The 18877-nt window shown below is 46.4% G+C and overlaps 1 protein-coding gene across 1 annotated transcript in view; it reads right to left on the minus strand.

The window, feature by feature from the left end:
* DPYD (dihydropyrimidine dehydrogenase) overlaps positions 1-18877 on the minus strand; it is a 605351-nt gene that overhangs the window by 173167 nt on the left and 413307 nt on the right. The window contains exon 17 of the mRNA XM_054384577.1: positions 805-925. Within this exon, the coding sequence (XP_054240552.1) occupies positions 805-925 (121 nt within the window). The remainder of the gene's footprint in view (positions 1-804; positions 926-18877) is intronic.

Raw genomic sequence — 18877 nt, forward strand, 5'->3', positions numbered from 1 at the left:
AAAAGAAAAGAAAAGAAAAGAAAAGAAAAGAAAAGAAAAGAAAAGAAAAGAAAAGAAAAGAAAAGAAAAGAAAAGAAAAAGAAAAAAGAATACAGACCCTTTCAAATGGTGTATTTCTGTTTTCTCAGGACATACACAGCATTTTCACTACAAAATGTATGACAGTACCACAGTATATTAGAGGTTGGAAGTGACCTCCAGAGATCATTAAGTCCAACCCCCCTGCAAAAGCAGGATCACCCAGGGCAATCTGCACAGGAATGCATCCAGGTGGGGTTTGAAAGTTTCCAAAGGAGACTCCACAACCTCTCTGGGCAGCCTGTTCCAGGGCTCTGTCACCCTCACTGGAAAGAAGTTTCTCCTCATGTTGAGCTGAAACCTTCTCTGGTGAAGTTTGTACCCATTGTTCCTTATTCCTGTGCACCACCCAAAAGAGCCTGGCCCCCTCCCCTTGACACCTACCCCTCAGCTATTGATAGACATTGATCAGATCCCTCTCAGCCTTCTCCTCTCCAGACTAAACAGCCCCAGGGCTCTCAGTCTCTCTTCACAGGGGAGATGCTCAAGTTCCCTAAGCATCCTCATAGTCCCCTAATCATCCTTGTTCTCTTCATATATTGCCATACTCCAGAAGAACAGGCAAAATTGGGAAGCCTTTGATTGCTGTGCTTATTCTAATGACAGCAATTAAACTGCTTGGATATTTATTTCTGTTATCATTTGTTATCATTCCAGCAACTCCTCTGCTTCTCCCCAGCCAGCAAATCAGCCAACCTGTACAGCTTGCAGGCTGGGGTCAGTTACCTTCCTTTGCAGCCACTGCAATATTCACGATCTCGGTGACGTTTGGGGTCAGCTTGGCAAAGAAAGGAATCCCAACAGCTTGTCTCACCCAGCGACAGATGTTTCGTACCAGCTCTGGATCCTGGTCAAACAGGTCAGATAAATGCAGAAGGCAATTAAAAGTCACATGAGCAAGATGGGTATCAAGGAAACATAAAAATTCCCTGTAAGTGGCCACGCTGTGATTTGGTGGAATTACACACTTCACCTCATCACTCAGCTTACTTCAGGCACTACAAGTAACTGCAGATCCACTACAGGAAAGGAAAAGGAAAAAAAAAAAGGAAAAGAAATGGGAAAACATGCTTGTTATTTCCAAAAGAAAGAGATATCACAAAATGTTCCTTTCTTAGAGAGGGAAAATATCATTTTGGATGAAAAAGAATTTTCTTCAGCCATTTAGTTTGTAAATTGCTTTTCAGTTGCAATGATTTGTGTGTAAGGCATCCTGAAAATAACTCTAGAACTAGGTACTAGATATAATAACTAGATATGGTAACTAAATAGAATCATAGAATCATAGAATGGTCTGGGCCAGAAGGGACCTCCAAAGCTCATCCAGTCCAACTCCCCCGCAGTCAGCAGGGACATCCCCAACTAGATCAGGTTGCCCACAGCCCTCTCCAGCCTCACCTTCAATATCTCCAGGGATGGAGCCTCAACCATCTCCCTGGGCAACCTGTTCCAGTCTTCCACCACCCTCATGGTGCACAACTTCTTCCTCTCATCCAATTTAAATCTCTTTATACTTGAGTGTTGCCTCCAGTCTGAGGCATGAGGACATGTAAGCATCACTCATTTCTCTCAATTCCTCCTGTGCACTTTTGTGTTGGGTTGAAATGACCCCCCAAGAAATGGGAGAATTACCCCCAAAACAAACCACCAGCTAGCTCAGAAGGTGTGGAAGCAGAATGAAACCATATTTTCAAAGCAAGTTAAATTTAAAATGTAAAATGCAACGAGTATGCAGAAAATATATATACAGGCATTTACAATTTAGAAACCAACACAAGGACCTCCTTGAACTGTTCCCAGACCTCTCTGGGCAAGCAAGTGGGGTGGCTTGCAACCACCCTTCTCCTTCTCCCCCTCCTTTCCTTCCCAGTGCCTCACACACAATATAGAATCATAGAATCATAGAATCACAGAATCATAGAATCATAGAATCATAGAGTCATAGAAGCATAGAATCATAGAATCACAAAATCACAGAATCATAGAATCACAGAATCATAGAATCATAGAATTAGAGAATCATAGAATCAGAGAATCACAGAATCATAGAAGCATAGAATCATAGAATCACAAAATCACAGAATCATAGAATCAAACAATCATAGAATCTTAGAATCACAGTGTCAGAGAATCACAAAATCACAGAATCGCAGAATCACAAAATCATAGAATCAGAGAATCACAGAATCACAGAATGGTCTGGGCTGGAAGGGACCTCCAAAGCTCATCCAGTCCAACCTCCCTGAAGTCAGCAGAGACATCCCCAACTAGGTCAGGGCCTTCTTGAGCCTCACCTTGAATCTGTCCAAGGAAGGGGCCTCAACCACTTCCCTGGGCAACCTGTACTCTAGTACCCTAGAAACCAATGTGGATCTGAAACACTGGCTGATCATGCCTGAATCACAACAAGGATGAGTTGAGGTTACAGGGCCATCTGAACACAATTCAGCTTTTCTGAACTCTCTTCTGACTTCAGAGGCTATCTTGCAATGGCTATAAAGTAAATGAAAGATGAAAATCTTCTGTACTAAAGCTAGAGGGCAGGGGGGGTTGGAACTGGATGGTCCTTGAGTTCCCTTCCAACCCTGACGATTCTATGATTGTCAAGTTTTCCTGATTTCCAGGCATTTATTTCCTTTATGGAACACATCTTACGTAGTTTAATTCTCTTATGAACTGTGTCTCACGTGGACAGAAATCAACTGTGCTGCCCATGGAGAACAGCTCAATGAAATTAACATCCTGCATCTGGCACACAGAATGACTACTCTGCAGGATCACTCCTGGGGGATGGGTTGAGGTTTGTTTGGGGTGTTTTTTGGTTGGCTATTGATAATGCTCTTCAACAACTACCTTAACCACAGAACACGGTGTGTGATCTGGTTAAACATTCAGTGGTGCTATTACTTAGACAGGATGGAGAATTGGGCAGGGAGAAATCGAATGAAGTTCAACAAGAGCAAGGGGAGAGGCTTGCACCTGGGAAAGAACAACCCCATGGAGCAATACAGGTTGGGGACTGACCTGCTGGAGAGCAGTGAAGGGGAAAAGGACCTGGGGGTCCTGGTGGATGGGAGGATGACCATGAGCCAGCAATGTGCTCTGGTGGCCAAGAAGGCCAATGGCATCCTGGGGGGGATTAGAAGGACTGTGGTTAGTAGGTCGAGAGAGGTTCTCCTCCTCCTCTACTCTGCCCTGCCGAGGCCTCATCTGGAGTATTGTGCTCAGTTCTGGGACCCTAAGTTCCAGAGGAACAGGGAGCTACTACAGAGAGTCCAGTGCAGAGCCACAAAGATAATCAAAGGAGTGGAACATCTTCTTCATGAGGGAGCTGAGGGCTCTGTAGCTTGGAGAGGAGGAGCCTGAGAGGTGACCTCATTGCTGTTGATAAAGATGTGCAGGGGGAGTGCCCAGAGGCTGGAGCCAGGCTCTGCTGGGTGATGCCCAATGACAGCACAAGGGGCAGTGGTGGAAGCTGAGGCATAGGAAGTTCCATGGAAACAGGAGGAAGAATTATTTCCCTGTGAAGGTGACAGAGCCCTGGAAGAGGCTGCCCAGAGAGATTGTGGAGTCTCCCTCTCTGGAGATCTTCCAAACCCACCTGGATGTGTTCCTGTGTGATCTGCTCCAGGTTCTCCTGCTCTGGCAGGGGGCTTGGACTTGATGAGCTTTTGAGGTCCCTTCCAGCCAACTTGTGGGTAGGCTAATTGGTATCACAGCAACTATTTATATTTACTAAACCTTTCTCACTCTCTCAGATAATGAAGTCTGTTGTATAGGAATAATTTGCTCCCACTTGGATGTTGCAAAAACTGAGAAAGCTGCATTGCTGTGTAGTAACTGAAAATGGGATGTGCCTAAATGAAGCTTAGTTGGAAACCAGCCAGAGGACACCAAGGTTGGCATTCTAATGAACACACAGGAAATATCTCCTTGGTGGTTTGTTTTTTCCTTTTCTTTTTACACCAGTGGTTAAATACAAGCAAGCAAACAAAAACAACCTGTGTTCCTAGAAAGCACACAGTGCTTGACATGAATAGTAAAACCCTGAGACTTCCCTGTGCCATTCCAATAAAAATGGTGATCTCCTGGCCTCTCCAACTGCCATGAAATATGCATGAAGGCTGCACTGGCAGTGTGGAAGTAGCTGCATCTTTTGACTTTCATTTCTGGCTTGAATTTCCTTCAGGCCCAATGCAGAAATGACAGACCCTTCTAGATGACATGAGTTCTACATCCTTCATGTAAATTCTCCTCCTCAGATATCCTTGTAACAATGTTCAGGTTGTTGACACCACATAACTCATCATATGCTGACTTCATCCTGCTCATGCTGCTGGCATAAAAATTCTTACTCCAACACACCCTAACATCAATACCTTAAAAATTATTTTAATCCACATTGAATAACTCAGTGGTAGATATCTTTCAATCATATAAACCCAATTTCCCTCCCACCTAAGAATTTAACTACTTTGTCTTTATGAATAAATAACAATTTGACCTTTTTTCAATTTTTTTTTATCCCCTGAAGCAAGACTTTAATTTTCTATCAGTTCTGCTTCTCCTACATCAAGATTAATGCAGTAGATGCAATGGAATGGTCTTCAATTTCTTAAAGTACTTAACAGTTTAAATAGAATCATAGAATCATAGAATGGGCTAGGTTGGAAGGGACTTCCAAAACTCATCCAGTCCAACCTCCCTGCAGTCAGCAGGGACATCCCCAACTAGATCAGGTTGCTCAGAGCTCTGAATACCTCCAGGGATGGAGTCTCAACCACCTCCCTGGGCAACCTGGTCCAGTGTTCCACCACCCTCATGGTGCAGAACTTGTTCCTCACATCCAATCTCAATCTGCTCTGCTCTACTTTGAAGCCATTGTCCCTCATCCTGTCCCTGCAGGCCTTTGCAAACAGTCTCTCTGCAGCCTTCCTGTAGCCCCCTTCAGGTACTGGCAGGCTGCTATTAGGACTCCCCAGAGCCTTCTCTTCTCCAGGCTGAACACCCCCAGCTCCCTCAGCCTGTCCTCATAGCAGAGCTTTTCCAACCCCCTCATCATCTCTGTGGCCCTCCTCTGGACCCTCTCCATCAGGTCCATGTCCTTCCTATATTGAGGGCTCCAGACCTGTACACAGTACTCCAGGTGAGGTCTCACCAGAGCACAGTGGCAGAATCACCTCTCTGGATCTGCTGGCAACACTGCTTTGGATGCAGCCCAGGCTGCCATTGGCCTTCTCTGCTGCAAGCTCACCCTGCCTGCTCCTGTCCAGCTTCTCATCCACCAGCACCCCCAAGTCTTTTTCCCCAGGGCTGCTTTCTATCCCCTCCTCCTCTAGCCTGTATTGGTAGTGAAGATTGTTTCAGCCCAGGTGTAGAACCCTGCACTTGCTCTTGTTGAACCTCATGAGGTTCACCTGGGCTATAATAAAGCCCAGGGTGATCTTGCTTTTGGCAGGGGGGTTGGATTGGATGCTCTGTGGAGGTCCCTTTCAACCCCTAATATTCTGTGATTCTGTAATTTCGATAATCTGGGGGAGGTTCACTGGATCAAGAATCAAGAATCAAGAATCAAGAAGGTTGGAAGAGACCTCAAGGATCATCGAGTCCAACCTGTCACCCTACACCTCATGACTATCTAAACCATGGCACCAAGTGCCACGTCCAATCCCCTCTTGAACACCTCCAGGGATGGTGACTCCACCACCTCCCTGGGCAGCACATTCCAATGGCCAACCACTCTCTCTGGGAAGAACTTTCTCCTCACCTCCAGCCTAAACCTCCCCTGGCGCAGCTTGAGACTGTGTCCTCTGGTTCTGGTGCTGGTTGCCTGGGAGAAGAGACCAACCCCCTCCTGGCTACAACCTCCCTTCAGGTAGTTGTAGACAGCAATGAGGTCTGCCCTGAGCTTCCTCTTCTCCAGGCTAAACACCCCCAGCTCCCTCAGCCTCTCCTCATAGGGCTTGTGCTCAAGGCCTCTCCCCAGCCTCGTTGCCCTTCTCTGGACATGCTCCAGCAATTCAACATCTTTCCTAAACTGAGGGGCCCAGAACTGGACACAGTACTCAAGGTGTGGCCTAACCAGTGCTGTGTACAGGGGTACAATGACCTCCCTGCTCCTGCTGGCCACACTGTGCCTGATGCAGGCCAGGATGCCATTGGCTCTCTTGGCCACCTGGGCACACTGCTGGCTCCTGTTCAGCTGCTGTCAACCAGTACCCCCAGGTCCCTTTCCACCTGGCTGCTCTCAGCCACTCTGACCCCAGCCTGTAGCTCTGCATGGGGTTGTTGTGGCCAAAGTGCAGCACCTGGCACTTGGACTTGTTGAATGCCATCCTGTTGGACTCTGCCCATCTGTCCAGCCTGTCAAGGTCCCTCTGCAGAGCCCTTCTACCTTCTAACAGATCAACACCTGCTCCCAGCTTGGTGTCATCTGCAAATTTACTGATGATGGACTCAATCCCCTCATCCAGATCATCAGTAAAGATATTGAACAGGATGGGGCCCAGCACTGATCCCTGGGGGACACCACTAGTGACAGGCTGCCAGCTGGATGTGGCACCATTCACCACCACTCTCTGGGTCCTGCCCTCCAGCCAGTTCCTAACCCAGCACAGAGTGCTGCTGTCCAAGCCACAGGCTGCCAGTTTGGCCAGGAGTTTGCTGTGGGGGACAGTGTCAAAGGCCTTGCTGAAGTCCAGGTAGACTACATCCACAGCCTTTCCTACGTCCACCAGGCTGTCACCTGATCATAGAAGGAGATCAGGTTGGTGAGGCAGGACCTGCCCTTCCTAAATCCATGTTGGCTGGGCCTGATTCCTTGGCCATCCTTCAGGTGCGCAGTGATTGCCCCCAAGACAATCTGCTCCATGATTTTCCCTGGCACTGAGGTCAGGCTGACAGGCCTGGAGTTCCCAGGTTCTTCTGTCTGTCCCTTCTTGTGGATGGGTGTCACATTGGCCAGTTTCCAGTCTTCTGGGACCTCTCCAGTGAGCCAGGACTGGTGGAAAATGATGGAGAGAGGCTTGGCCAGCTCATCTGCCAGCTCTTTCAGCACCCTAGGATGAATCCCATCAGGTCCCATGGACTTGTGAATATCCAAGTGACTCAACAAGTCTCGAACTAATTCCACATGGATTTCAGGAGTACAACACTGCTCCTTGACCCCATCGACCAGCTCAGGAGGCCAGTTATCCTGAAGTCCTCCTGCCTTACTGTTGAAAATGGAGGCAAAGAAGGTATTTAGAATCTCAGCCTTCTCCTCATCCTTAGTTACAATGTTACCCTCCACGTCCAATAAAGAGTGGAGGCTCCTCTTGCCCCTCTTTTTAGCATTAATATATTTATAAAAATGCTTTTTGTTGTCCTTCACGGAAGCGGCCAGTTTAATTTCTAACTGTGCTTTTGCCTCTCTAATTTTTCTTCTACATGATCTAACAACATCCTTAAACATATCACTAGTTGCCTCCCCCCCTTTCCAAAGGCGATAAACCCTCTTTTTTTCCCTTAAATCCTTCAGGAGCTCCTTGCTCATCCAGGCCGGTCGTCTTCCCCGCCGGCTCGTCTTACGGCATGTGGGAACTGCCAGTTCCTGTGCCTTTAGGAGCTCCTGTTTGAAGTAGGTCCAACCATCCTGGACCCCTTTCTTCTTAAGGGCTGTTACCCAGGGAACTTTCTGAATAAGTTGCCTGAACAACCTGAAGTTTGCCCTCCGAAAGTCCAAAGTGAGGGTTCTGTTACTGCTCCTCCCTATTTCCCTGCATATTGAAAACTCCACTATCTCATGGTCGCTGCACCCTAGACAGCCTCCAACCATCACATCTCCCACCAGCCCTTCTCTATTTGAGAACAGCAGATCAAGCAGAGCCTTGCCCCTGGTAGGTTCACCTAAGAGCTGCATCAGGAAGTTGTCATCCATGCACTCTAGGAACCTTCTGGACTGTCTCCTCTCTGCTGAATTAAGTTCCCAGCAGATGTCTGGTAGGTTAAAGTCCCCCACAAGGACAAGGTCTGATGATCTTGAGACAGCTTCCAGCTGCTTATAGAATATCTCATCGGCCTCCTCGTCCTGGTTGGGTGGTCTATAACAGACTCCAACCAGGATGTCAGTTTTGTGCGGCCTCCCTCTGATTTTAACCCACAAGCATTCAACCCTTTCTTCTGCAACCTCAAGTTCTGAGGCATCAAAGGATTCCCTAATATACAGGGCCACCCCTCCTCCTCTTCTCCCTTGCCTGTCTCTCCTAAAGAGCTTATAACCCCCCAGTGCAGTACTCCAATTGTGAGAATCGTCCCACCATGTTTCTGTGATGGCAACTACATCATAGTTCTCCTGGTGAACCAAGAGTTCCAGTTCCTCTTGTTTGTTGCCCATACTGCGTGCATTGGTGTACATGCACTTCAGCTGGGCTGCTGATTTCACCAGTTTGTGTGGTCCTCCCTCCTCTCCAGGGAGACTGGTTTCCACACCCACCCCCTTCAGACCTAGTTTAAAGCCCTCCCAATGAGTCCTGCCAACCCCAGTGCCAGCACCCTCTTACCCTTTCTAGATAAATTCAACCCAACTTGGTCCAGCAGGTCAGGTGCAGTAAGAGTTGCCCCGTGATCAAAGAAGCCAAAATTCCGCTGCTGGCACCATCTCCTAAGCCAACTGTTGATGGTGTGGGTTTTCCTGTTCCTCTCAGTGTACACCACAGCTGCTGAGGGAACTGAGCAGAACACCACTTGAGCTCCTGCCCCGTCAATTGATTTCCCAAGGGCCTTAATTTCCTTTTTAATCTTCCTGGTGCTGCTCTTTTCAATTTCTTCACTTCCAGCCTGAATTACCAGCAATGGGTAATAGTCAGAGGGCTGGATTAGTTTAGGTAACCTTTGGGTGATGTCCCTCACCCGGGCCCCAGGTAGGCAGCACACCTCCCTATGGGATGGGTCAGGACGACATATGGGTCCCTCTGTACCCCTCAAGAGAGAGTCTCCAATAACTATAGCCTTTCTCTTTTTCTTTGTAGCACTTGTCCTTAAGGGTTGGGGGGGCTGCTTCGTCTTTGGTATCTCCTTGATCGGTTCCTCTACAATACTCTCATCCACATTGCCCTCAGCCTGCAGAGTCTCATAGTTATTGCCCAAGGGCAGCGGGGGAGGGGAAGAGGGTCAGCGTGCATTCCCTTTGCTTCCCCTGACAGGGACCTGTATCCATCCTCCACTGCTCCCCTCAACCGGAGAGGGTTTCAAAGCCTGTTCCCACATATCCAACTCCCTTTCACATTCTCGTATGGTCCTGAGCCTTGCTACTTCTGCTTTCAGCTCAGCCACTTCATCCTTCAGCTCAGCTACCAAATTTAAGAGAAAATTCACCTGGTCACACCTGACACAGGTGTCTCCTTCACCCTCCACACCAAGTGCCAGGCTCGAACACTCACTGCAGCCAGAAGCCTGAACACCAGCATGCTTGTAGAGAGACTCAGCCTGGGAACCTACTGCATGTTTAACGCCCTTTGTCCGAGTTGCTACCATGGTAGGTACCTGCAGACAAGAGATCTTGAGATCGGAGATTTTATTGAGGGTTGTTTTTTTTTTGTTTGTTTGTTTTTTTTTTTTAACTCCCCTGTACCCTGTCAGCTGCCCTGGCACGTGCAAGCAGGCAAGAAGCCTATAGCTCACCAGCCAAACTGGCGTCGGGCGCTCAGCCCCGCCGGGTTTTAAACATTCCCGCGGCTGACGTCACAATCCCGAGCAGGCAGCGAGAGGACGACTGCTGGTTGTCGCTCTCTGCCAGGGTCCTTCCGCCCTGCAAACCCCGAAAAGAAACGAAAAGAGAGAGAACCCAAAGCAGGCACAGCGGACCCGGTGTCGATCCTGATCAGCTCACCAGCCAAAATGGTGGCATACACAACCTCTCCACAGAAGAGAAGCATGTGGACTGAGAATAATTTGCAGAGGTCATAGAAGAACACAATTTTGGAGAAAGATTTAAGGGATTAGAAATAGAGAATTCATGTCTAAGTACAGCCACTGACAAAAGCAATGATCCCCATTTGTAATGCAGTTCAAAACTTAAGATTTCTGAGAATATTAATTTGTCACATTCAGTAAAGTTTTAAACTCAGGTGCAAATTTAACCCTGCTACCAAAAAATAGGTTTAAAGAGACTATGTTCAGGCTTCATTTGGCTTAATCCATTTTTCTGCTTCAGGGTCTCCCTTCTACTTGGATTTGAAAGACTGACCTCAATTTACTAACTGCATTTACTGCTTCTTACTGGATTGAGAAAACATTAAAGGATGAGTAACTTCTAAAAGAATGAACTTGAGATCTGTAAATCACAGCTCACAGGATGTTAGGGGTTGGAAGGGACCTCTGGAGATCTTCCAGTCCAGACCCCCTGCCAGACCAGGACCATAGAATCCAGCACAGGTCACACAGGAATACATCCAGACAGGGCTGGAAAGTCTCCAGAGAAGGAGACTCCACAACCTCTCTGGGCAGCCTGCTCCAGTGCTCTGGGACCCTCACAGTGAAGAAGTTCTTCCTCCTGTTGAGGTGGAACCTCCTGTGCTGGAGTTTCTATCCATTGTTCCTTTTCCTATCACAGGGTTCAAGTGAACAGAGGCTGTCCCTGTCCCCTCTCTCTTGACCCCCAGCCCTCAGCTATTGATAGACATTGATCTTCTCCTCTCCAGACTAAACAGCCCCAGGCTCTCAGCCTCTCCTCACCAGGCAGTGCTCCAGTCCCTTCAGCATCCTTGCAGCCCTCCCTTGGACACTTTCTAGTAGATCCCTGTCCCTCCTGAACTGGGCAGCCCAGAACTGGATGCAATATTCCAGGTGAGGTGTCAGCAGGGCAGAGGAGAAGGTGAGGAGAACCTCCCTGGCTCTGCTGGACACACTCCTGTCAATGCACCCCAGGACCCCATTGGCCTTCTTGGCCACCAGGGCACATTGCTGTCCCATGCAGAACTTGTTGTCCACTAGCACTCCCAGGTCCTTCTCCACAGGGCTGCTGTCCAGCAGATCCCCTCCCAACCTGTCCTGCTGCAGTTTATTCTTCCTTCCCAGGTGCAGGTCTCTGCACTTGTCCTTGTTGAACCTCATTTGGTTCCTCTGTGCCCAGCTCTCAGTCTATCCAAGTGTCACTGAATGGCCACAAAGCCCTCAGGTGTCTCAGACAAGGGTCCCTGTCACTGCTAATACAGCATAAGTATCTTTTATTACCCCAACACAGCATGAAGAATGGGCCTGCAGCTTTTACAATCAATGAAGTGGTTGCTGAAGCCTCCACAGTTATGACATATTTTCTAAGCAGCCTGATATGTAGGATGTCATTAGCTTTAGAAACATCTGGGCATTGGGAGTCACAAAACCAAGAGGATGAACAGCCATGTTTGATGTCATTAGCTTTAGAAACATCTGGGCATTGGGAGTCACAAAACCAAGAGGATGAACAGCCATGTTTGATGTCATTAGCTTTAGAAACATCTGGGCACTGGAAGGCACAAAACCAAGAGGATGAACAGCCATGTTTGATGTCATTAGCTTCAGAAACATCTGGGCACTGGAAGGCACAAAACCAAGAGGATGAACAGCCTGCAATCACATCCAGCTTCATCTGCTGCATTTTCTTTGGTCCAAAGCCCACTAGCACACAGAAGGAGATTTCTTCCTTCTCTCATTCATGATGATACAGTGCTGAGGTTAAAGGATGAGCAGAATAATATTGCTCCACACGTCACACCAGAAAAACCAACCAAGGCTTCAAAGGGCTGCAGTGTTTGTTGGTAGCACATTCATCTGCCTGTGCTGGTTTGATTTATTTATTTTTTTAATATAGTGTTAGACTTTGAAGGGGGAACTTTAGCCTAGGCCCTGACTGCAAAGACTAAAAATAAATTGCCATTGGGTACAAAAGGAAAATAATGCTAAGGTCTACAGAATTCATTGGATTGCTAATGGGATATAGAGTAGAGGTAGAAACAGTTCTCTCTCTTTTCTTCTCCTGTCACTTCTGCTTGCAACTTCTCTCCCTCTCCCCTTGCCAGGGGATCTCTGTTTTGACTGCTGAATTAGGTACAGGGAAGGAGAGAGGAGTAGGGGAGGAGGTGAACAGTCCCCTTGGATCCATCCAGGGGGGTCTGAGGAGCTTCTGTGTTCATAAATTGTAAATATCTCTCTCTATTGTACATCTATTGTCTATTTGGTACAGATTGATTGCATCTCATATTTCCAGATATTAGTTTGCTTGTAGATAGAGCTTCATTTGTTTCCATCCCAAACTGAGCTGCGCTGGCAGTTTTTATTTTGGGGGTAGTTTCTCCAAATTGAAAACTTGGGGGTTAATTTGAACCCACCACATTCTTTCTCTACAAACACAAAGTGAATAAAAGCTTGGTGAAACCATCATCACCCAAAACATAGTTCTGCATCATGCTCTGCACCCACAGGAACCTGTGGGGAATTTAATAGCAGATAAAGTCTCTGTCTTCCCATTCTTAAATCAAATGTTGCTTGTTTATTCCAAAGGCACAGGAGATGTTACAGGGCTTGTCTTTTTACTTCCTTAAGCAGCAGTACAGAATCATTTTTTCCTGAATATTCATTATAGCCTTGGGCTAGATGGAGCTTTTAATCCTAACTACTCATTGCCAATGGGTAGCTATAGTAGAGGAAAAACAACTATTCACCTTTTTATTTTTTCCCCTAAATGATCACATGATAAGCTTAACTACAACCACAACTATAAGAACAAAGACCTCAGAAATTAAAACAGCAAGTTGTCTACTCATTGCATTTGGCATTGATAATGAGATGAGTTCCAGGTCCCATCAGCCTGGAGGCAAACACACCCTGCTTGTTTAAAAAGGAGCCTGAAGACGGGGTGCACAGAGCAGGTCACCTCTCCCGGGGTTCCATGGAAAGAGACAAAACCATGATGAGATGATCACAGAGATAACTGGATCTAGATTCTCAGGAAATCTGGAAATTTATACTGCAACCTATTCTCAATGGTCTTGTAGGGTCCTCCTTCCTACACCATCATGTTATCACACAGTCGTTGTGAAAAGAAGGATCTGGAGGTGCTGGAAGGTGTCCAGAGTAGGGCCACCAAGATGAGCAGAGGGCTGGAGCTGCTCTGCTCTGGAGACAGCCTGAGAGAGTTGGGGCTGTTCAATCTGGAGAAGAGAAGGCTCCGAGGTGACCTTCTTGTGGCATTCCAGTGTCTCAAGGGGGCTACCAGAAAGCTGGGGAGGGACTTTTTAAGGTATCTGGGAGTGATAGGACTGGGGGGATGGAGCAAAACTAGAAATGGGCAGATTTAGATTGGAAGTTAGGAAGAAGTTCTTCCCCATGAGGGTGGTGAGACACTAGCACAGGTTGCCCAGGGAAGTGGTGGAAGCCTCATCCCTGGAGGTTTTTGCAGCCAGGCTGGATGTGGCTGGGAGCAACCTGCTGTGGTGTGAGGTGTCCATGCCCATGGCAGGGGGGTTGGAATTGGATGATCCTTGAGGTCCCTTCCAACCCTGACAATTCTGTGATTATCCTGTATCCAAAACACCTGTCTGAGGTATGGAATTACCTTGACAATTCTCTGACTCTAATCTTTTCCATAGCTATCTTTCCTCCCCCACCTTGTCTATCAGATATTTCTTTTCCCGATCAAACATGGATCCAGGAACTCTATTAGGAAATCAGAATTTAAAACATAAAATCAAAAATTCTCTCTGTGTGTGAAGAGCTACTTGCTTGCCATTCTTTCAAATAGAATGAAAAAGTGAAAGCATGGAAGCTTCAGCTTAAAGCATTGGATATTAGTACCTTTAGTATTCTATTATTTATTGTTATTGTTGTTATTATTATTACTATTCTTATTATTACTATTATGATTACTACTACTATTATTACTACTATTATTATTACTATTGTTATTGTTATTATTGATCTTTTCCATAGCTATCTTTTTTCCCTCTTGTCTATGAAATGCCCACAATTGCCTTTATATAACTGTCTATCTCTAAACCTACCCAGTACTGCCACAGTACCTAAATATAGACTTCACTATCACAGGATCACAGAACATTAGAGGTTGGAAGGGACCTCCAGAGATCATCCAGTCCAACCCCCCTGCCACAGCAGGATCACCCAGGGGAATCTGCACAGGGATGCATCCAGGTGAGTTTGGAATGTCTCCAGAGAAGGAGACTCCACAACCTCTCTGGGCAGCCTGCTCCAGGGCTCTGTCACCCTCACTGCAAAGAAGTTTCTCCCCATGTTGAGGTGAAACCTTCTCTATTCAAGCTTGTATCTACTGTTCCTTGTCATATCAACTGTGCACCACCCAAAAGAGCCTGGCCCCCTCCACTTGACACCTACCCCTCAGCTATTGATAGACATTGATCAGATCCCCTCTCAGCCTTCTCTTCTCCAGACTGAACAGCCCCAGGGCTCTCAGTCTCTCTTCACAGGGGAGATGCTCAAGTCCCCTAATCCTCCTCATGGCTCGCCCTTGGACTCTCCCCAGCAGGTCTCTGTCTCTCTTGACCTGGGGAGCCCAAAACTGGACACAGGATTGCAGGGGTGGTCTCAGTAGGGCAGAGCAGAGGGGGGAAGAACCTCCCTAGCCCTGCTGGCCACACTTTTCTTGCTGCACCCCAGGATCCCATTGGCTTTCTTGGCCACAAGGGCACATTGCTGTTCCATGCAGAACTTGCTGGTAGGTCCTTCTCCATGGAACTGCTTTCCAGCAGGGGAAGCCCCTAACCTGTCCTGGTGCCTGCTGTTATTCCTTCCAGCAAAAGAGACACCATTTCTGCATCTGATGGTTAATTTTGCTGTCTTCTCCCATCCTAGAAAGGGGCAGCTCAGGTTGTGCATTTGTCCCATTTCAAACCTAATTAAAGCTAACCATTTGTTTAAAGCCTGTCAAATTAAGGCAAGGATTTCCCAGGATGGAAGACAAATAACTCTCGAGTTCTCATCTGGAGTGAAAAAAAACAAGAAGATGCTTCCTCATTTCTCAGGAAATTTGACAGGTTTTGGTCAACATCTATTGACCACAGCTGTCGAAAAGAAAGAAATGAGGCAGCTGAACCCAAGGCAGGAAGCACAGCTTCCACAGCTCTGTGTGGAGCTCTCCCTATACACATTAGGAAAATTAATTTTCCACAAAGGCCTAAATGACTTCAGAGGCTTTGGGGTGGCTCTGGTCTACCCCAGAAAAATGCAGCTGTGTAGGAAGCCAGCAAACACAAAATGCATCTGTGTAGGAAGGTAGCAAACACCAAATGCAGCTGTGTAGGAAGATAACAAACACCAAATGCAGCTGTGTAGGAAGCCAGCAAACACCAAATGTAGCTGTGTAGGAAGATAACAAACACCAAATGCAGCTGTGTAGGAAGGTAGCAAACACCAAATGTAGCTGTGTAGGAAGGTAGCAAACACAAAATGTAGCTGTGTAGGAAGATAACAAACACCAAATGGAGCTGTGTAGGAAGAGAGCAAACAAAATGCAGCTGTGTAGGAAGCTAGCAAACACCAAATGCAGCTGTGTAGGAAGATAGCAAACACCAAATGCAGCTGTGTAGGAAGGTAGCAAACACCAAATGCAGCTGTGTAGGAAGATAGCAAACACCAAATGCAGCTGTGTAGGAAGCTAGCAAACACCAAATGCAGCTGTGTAGGAAGATAACAAACACCAAATGTAGCTGTGTAGGAGACTAGCAAACACCAAATGCAGCTGTGTAGGAAGCTAGCAAACACAAAATGCAGCTGTGTAGGAAGGTAGCAAACACCAAATGCAGCTGTGTAGGAAGGAAGCAAACACCAAATGTAGCTGTGTAGGAAGATAACAAACACCAAATGCAGCTGTGTAGGAAGCTAGCAAACACCAAATGCAGCTGTGTAGGAAGATAACAAACACAAAATGTAGCTGTGTAGGAAGATAAGCAAACACCAAATGCAGCTGTGTAGGAAGATAACAAACACCAAATGTAGCTGTGTAGGAAGACTAGCAAACACCAAATGCAGCTGTGTAGGAAGCTAGCAAACACCAAATGCAGCTGTGTAGGAAGGTAGCAAACACCAAATGCAGCTGTGTAGGAAGGAAGCAAACACCAAATGTAGCTGTGTAGGAAGATAACAAACACCAAATGCAGCTGTGTAGGAAGCTAGCAAACACCAAATGCAGCTGTGTAGGAAGATAACAAACACAAAATGTAGCTGTGTAGGAAGATAAGAAACACCAAATGCAGCTGTGTAGGAAGATAACAAACACCAAATGTAGCTGTGTAGGAAGGTAGCAAACACCAAATGTAGCTGTGTAGGAAGCTAGCAAACACCAAATGCAGCTGTGTAGGAAGCTAGCAAACACCAAATGCAGCTGTGTAGGAAGATAACAAACACCAAATGCAGCTGTGTAGGAGACTAGCAAACACCAAATGCAGCTGTGTAGGAAGCTAGCAAACACCAAATGCAGCTGTGTAGGAAGGTAGCAAACACAAAATGCAGCTGTGTAGGAAGGAAGCAAACACCAAATGTAGCTGTGTAGGAAGATAACAAACACCAAATGCAGCTGTGTAGGAAGCTAGCAAACACCAAATGCAGCTGTGTAGGAAGATAACAAACACAAAATGTAGCTGTGTAGGAAGATAAGAAACACCAAATGCAGCTGTGTAGGAAGATAACAAACACCAAATGTAGCTGTGTAGGAGACTAGCAAACACCAAATGCAGCTGTGTAGGAAGCTAGCAAACACAAAATGCAGCTGTGTAGGAAGGTAGCAAACACCAAATGCAGCTGTGTAGGAAGGAAGCAAACACCAAATGTAGCTGTGTAGGAAGATAACAAACACCAAATGCAGCTGTGTAGGAAGCTAGCAAACACCAAATGCAGCTGTGTAGGAAGATAACAAACACAAAATGTAGCTGTGTAGGAAGATAAGCAAACACCAAATGCAGCTGTGTAGGAAGATAACAAACACCAAATGTAGCTGTGTAGGAAGGTAGCAAACACCAAATGTAGCTGTGTAGGAAGCTAGCAAACACCAAATGCAGCTGTGTAGGAAGCTAGCAAACACAAAATGCAGCTGTGTAGGAAGGTAGCAAACACCAAATGCAGCTGTGTAGGAAGATAGCAAACACCAAATGCAGCTGTGTAGGAAGATAACAAACACCAAATGCAGCTGTGTAGGAAGATAACAAACACCAAATGTAGCTGTGTAGGAAGATAACAAACACAAAATGCAGCTGTGTAGGAAGGTAGCAAACACCAAATGCAGCTGTGTAGGAAGGTAGCAAACACCAAATGTAGCTGTGTAGGAAGGTAGCAAACACCAAATGCAGCTGTGTAGGAAGATAACAAACACCAAATGGAGCTGTGTAGGAAGATAACAAACACCAAATGCAGCTGTGTAGGAAGGTAGCAAACACCAAATGCAGCTGTGTAGGAAGATAGCAAACACCAAATGCAGCTGTGTAGGAAGATAACAAACACCAAATGTAGCTGTGTAGGAAGGTAGCAAACACCAAATGCAGCTGTGTAGGAGGCTAGCAAACACCAAATGTAGCTGTGTAGGAAGGTAGCAAACACCAAATGCAGCTGTGTAGGAAGATAACAAACACCAAATGCAGCTGTGTAGGAAGATAACAAACACCAAATGCAGCTGTGTAGGAAGGTAGCAAACACCAAATGCAGCTGTGTAGGAAGATAACAAACACCAAATGCAGCTGTGTAGGAAGGTAGCAAACACCAAATGTAGCTGTGTAGGAAGATAACAAACACCAAATGCAGCTGTGTAGGAAGATAACAAACACCAAATGTAGCTGTGTAGGAAGATAACAAACACCAAATGCAGCTGTGTAGGAGACTAGCAAACACCAAATGTAGCTGTGTAGGAAGGTAGCAAACACCAAATGCAGCTGTGTAGGAAGATAACAAACACCAAATGTAGCTGTGTAGGAAGGTAGCAAACACCAAATGCAGCTGTGTAGGAAGATAACAAACACCAAATGCAGCTGTGTAGGAGGCTAGCAAACACCAAATGCAGCTGTGTAGGAGACTAGCAAACACCAAATGCAGCTGTGTAGGAAGGTAGCAAACACCAAATGCAGCTGTGTAGGAAGATAACAAACACCAAATGCAGCTGTGTAGGAAGATAACAAATACCAAATGCAGCTGTGTAGGAAGATAACAAACACCAAATGCAGCTGTGTAGGAAGATAACAAACACCAAATGCAGCTGTGTAGGAAACTAGCAAACACCAAATGTAGCTGTGTAGGAAGCTAGCAAACACCAAATGCAGCTGTGTAGGAAGATAACAAACACCAAATGCAGCTGTGTAGGAAGCCAGCAAACCTTTGAACAACTTTTGAGAAGGCTGTGTTTTGTCTTTGAGTTGGAAAGATTGTGAACACCTTGTAACTGAAGAGAAAGACCAGGCAGAAGTGGACTGGGTATGGTGAGAAGCTTGTTTGGCAGTATTGACCTGTTGTGTGCTTTGCTTGGCCCCATGTCAGTGGAAGGAGAGCCAGTTGGGATGTGACAGCTCTGCATTAGGAAAGTATGAAAGTTGACTGTGTAACAGAGTAGTAAGCTCTGGCTTTGTCTTAGGCTTATGCTTGAGCTCTTGCTTTGCTTTTGCTCATGCTTAGTGCTTTGCTTAGTTGCTTAGACAATAAATGGTTTTGCTTTTCACAGTAAGAGTTTTCTTGTCTTGTCTTCACCTGGAAACACCAGAACACACAGCCTAGGAGAAGAACATGACTGATACAATTACACAGCTGTTGGGATGGGAGCTGATATCTTTCTGGC

This window comes from Indicator indicator, chromosome 10 (genome assembly GCF_027791375.1).
Source record: "Indicator indicator isolate 239-I01 chromosome 10, UM_Iind_1.1, whole genome shotgun sequence".
Classification (NCBI taxonomy): Eukaryota; Metazoa; Chordata; class Aves; order Piciformes; family Indicatoridae; genus Indicator; species Indicator indicator.